Source organism: Loxodonta africana, chromosome 1, assembly GCF_030014295.1.
Source record: "Loxodonta africana isolate mLoxAfr1 chromosome 1, mLoxAfr1.hap2, whole genome shotgun sequence".
Lineage (NCBI taxonomy): Eukaryota > Metazoa > Chordata > Mammalia > Proboscidea > Elephantidae > Loxodonta > Loxodonta africana.
The window spans coordinates 85,330,875-85,334,427 of NC_087342.1; the positions used below are offsets into that span (position 1 = coordinate 85,330,875).

The following is a 3,553-nucleotide window of genomic DNA, read 5'->3' on the forward strand; positions in this document are numbered from 1 at the left end:
ATTCAGACCCTGAGTTTAACAGTGAACTCCTGAAGGTCACATAGATAAAATATGACACTCAACTCTTCATCGTAAAAGAATCTGCAACAAATACCAGATTTCTTGAATGCAATATTTTCTATTCATTGGTTTTTTAAAATTATTGGTATAAATTCTCCCTTTGTTTAGCTCTGGATTTCATTAAACTATTAAGGTAGTTTGTGTTGAGAAATTTCTTTTTCTCCGCTTTTTCGGTTTAGGCATTGAAGGACCATGGTTCAAAACAATTATACTTCTGTACATGGTTTTATTCTGCTTGGCTTCTCTGATCATCCCAAACTGGAGATGGTCCTGTCAGGAGTTGTCACCATCTTCTACTTAATTACATTGGTGGGTAACACAGCCATCATTCTTGCATCTCTCCTGGATTCCCATCTGCACACACCAATGTATTTTTTCCTTAGGAATTTATCTTTCCTAGATCTGTGTTTTACCACCAGCATCGTACCTCAGATGTTGGTTAACTCTTGGGGTCCTGATAAGACCATCAGCTATGTGGGTTGTGTCATTCAACTCTGTGTTAATATGTGTATGGGCTCCACTGAGTGCCTTTTCCTGGCTGTTATGTCCTATGATCGTTTTATAGCTATTTGTAAACCCTTGCTTTATTTGGTAATCATGAACCCACATCTTTGTCTCAAGATGATCATCACGGTTTGGGGTATTAGTTTGGCCTCTTCTGTGGTATTATGTAAACTCACACTGAATTTACCTAGGTGTGGAAACAATCTTCTGGATCATTTCTTGTGTGAGTTGCCAGCTATGGTCAAAATAGCTTGTATAGACACCACAACTGTTGAAATGTCTGTGTTTGCTTTAGGCATTGTCTTTGTCCTTACACCCCTTCTCCTTATTCTTATATCCTATGGTTTCATTGCCAATGCTGTGCTGAGAATGAAGCCAAAAGCAGGCCAAAGAAAAGCAATTAATACCTGTGGATCTCATCTCACTATGGTGTCCATCTTCTATGGAACTGTCATCTACATGTACCTACAGCCAGGTAACAGTGCCTCCAAAGACCAGGGCAAGTTCTTCACCCTCTTTTACACCATTGTCATTCCAAGTCTCAACCCCCTCATCTACACCTTGAGGAATAAGGACATGAAGGATGCACTAAAGAAGTTGGTGAGAGCTGCCTATGAATCTTCAAAAATGAAGAGGAAATGGAAATCATAGAAAAATATTAGAGTAAATAAGGCAGTGAAATACATTTTCTAAATATCTTTAGTTTTTGCTGAGGCAAGTAATCCCTAGATCATAGAGATCAGTTAACATAATAAATCCTGTGTGGAAAACTTTTGTGGTTAAAAACAATATTGTAATTGTTCTACTTAGCTCTTTTAAACTGTCATTATTGGGATGTCTTCAGAGAGAAAAGGTCACAGGGAATTTTCATATTTGAGTGAAATAAAAATACAGCAGATGTAAATATAAACTTGCGTACACTGAATGAATTCTCCAGCCCTATGGAAACTGCTTTGGTCATCTAGTTTTGTGTTTTCATTGCTCATGCTTGGATCTTCACTAACACAGACATTAATGAATGGTTTCATATACGTTATAATTTGTATATTACATGAAGAATGATTCTGTGTATTCAATATTTTATAAAACCATCCAGACATTTTTTGTGTATTTGATGTAGGGCAATGCAATTTATAAGACACTGATTGTCATAAGCGGCACGTGAAACAATTTACTCTTTGTTCAGTGGAACTTGATATCAGAATTTTGAGTAAAAGGTCTTTGTTACTGTAGTGGATTACTTCTTTAACATGATTCACTGGAGAGATGACACAAATTCAAGGGATTAAAGGTGGCGATACCATCTTATTCATCAATTTTTCATTCATGAAACGTATATCCCATGAAGATCTGAATTTGCATGGAAAGAGAATATAACCAATCTGAGATAAACAGGCTTTTGAAATGGATTTGTTGTATCATGGAATTTATGTGAATTTTGTGAGTTGTGGTGATATTTGTGTGTAGTAGTATTTCATAAAATATGCAAATCTTTTATTTCCAGTTATCATATTTAAGTTTTTATAGGAAAATGTGATGACTTATGAAATAAACTTTAATATTTTTATGATCTGATATCTTTCTTTAAAAGATCGCATTATTTAATAATTGAAACCAATCTAGATAGATTTAGAAGGATACATTACTGAAATCTAAAAGTAACCTAGTATTTTCTCATCTAAAAAACCAGCTGTGTCCAATCGACTATCGTGACCTCATGTGTTTCAGAACAGAACTGTTCCCACAGACCTGTTTCCAACACCCAGGAACTCCGTTTTCTCTAATCACTTCATAATTCTTGGAATGAGAAGGGGGAGAAGCCACTAGATGATTTACTGGATAATTATGTATTTTCCCAATCAGAACAATACAGCAATAACACACATAAAATATGTTTAATATCAATGGCACACAACAGCAACGACAGGATATCATTGATGTCCTTGCCTTCTACTTTTAGAGTCGCTTTCAGAAAGAGTTTGTCAGCCCACAAAAAAAAAAAAAAATACTCAGAGACAATGTAAGTTCTGTGTTCCTGATGTATACAGTCAAGCTATTCCACCCAATACTCTTGGATTTGGAAAATTTGTCCTTTCTCTTAGTAAAAGTTAAAATAATGTTAGATGATGTGTTAGGTCATTCACTAAGTTCAATAATCTAAGTGCATTGAAAATAGTTATGGACTCTTAAGAGATCATTACATTTGATAGCAATATATATTTTTTCCCTTTGTATGTCTGGTTTTATTTTCTTTTTGGTTAGAGTCTCTTCTTTGCTTGGGCTGCAAGTTACACTAATATTTCAAACATTTAATCTCTCTTATATTTCCCTTAAATGTACATACACCACTATATTAAATGACTATAAATCCTTTAAATATATAGACCTTCTAAAAGCTAATCTGTACTGAATGGGTGTTATGAAGGTTATCAAGAAGGGCAGCTTTTTTGGTTGCTGCCAGGTCCAGGAGAACCTGAAGAGACTGCAGTCCTCAGATGTCTCAAATACCAATTATAAAAAAATTCCCACTGTAGTTGTTTTACACAAGATCCTTGACTTTCTAGTTTACATCTCAAATATAATAATATCTTACCAAATCAAAGCTTCCGCACAGGGCCACTGTTCAGCCTCATGGTCCTTAGTGAGTTTGTGCTCTTTTTCTAAATACTGACCGGCAGTGGCATCAAAGTTTTGAACCATGGAGGCAGCAGGGGTCCCGGATGGGGCGCTTTTGTCACTGCTGTTATTATTATTTCCTTGCTTTTGTTAGCTAACACAGAAAGGGAGACAGAAAAGAAAAATACAACCATAAAATCAAGAACTGAAGTTTTACCAAAAGAGCAGCTCGCAAAATGAAGCTTCAAACAAAAGGTGCCAAAACGGTTTACAGAAATATGTCATAATAATGTCTCCTATTATGCAGAAAGGCAATAAAGTTTGTACTTCGATAGTGCTTACCTCAGTCAGAGGATCTCTCAAGGGGGCGGGG

The 3,553-nt window shown here is 35.7% G+C and overlaps 1 protein-coding gene across 1 annotated transcript; it reads left to right on the forward strand.

Annotated features, from left to right (window-relative positions):
* The first annotated feature begins 252 nt into the window (after positions 1-252).
* LOC135232983 (olfactory receptor 2W1-like) lies at positions 253-1,215 on the forward strand. Its single transcript, XM_064295730.1, has one exon. The coding sequence runs from the start codon at positions 253-255 to the stop codon at positions 1,213-1,215; it is 963 nt and encodes a 320-aa protein (XP_064151800.1).
* Positions 1,216-3,553: the final 2,338 nt, after the last annotated feature.

Coding starts and splice junctions, on each gene's coding strand:
- LOC135232983 (XM_064295730.1), top strand. CDS start 253: ATGGTTCAAAACAATTATACTTCTGTACATGGTTTTATTCTGCTTGGC.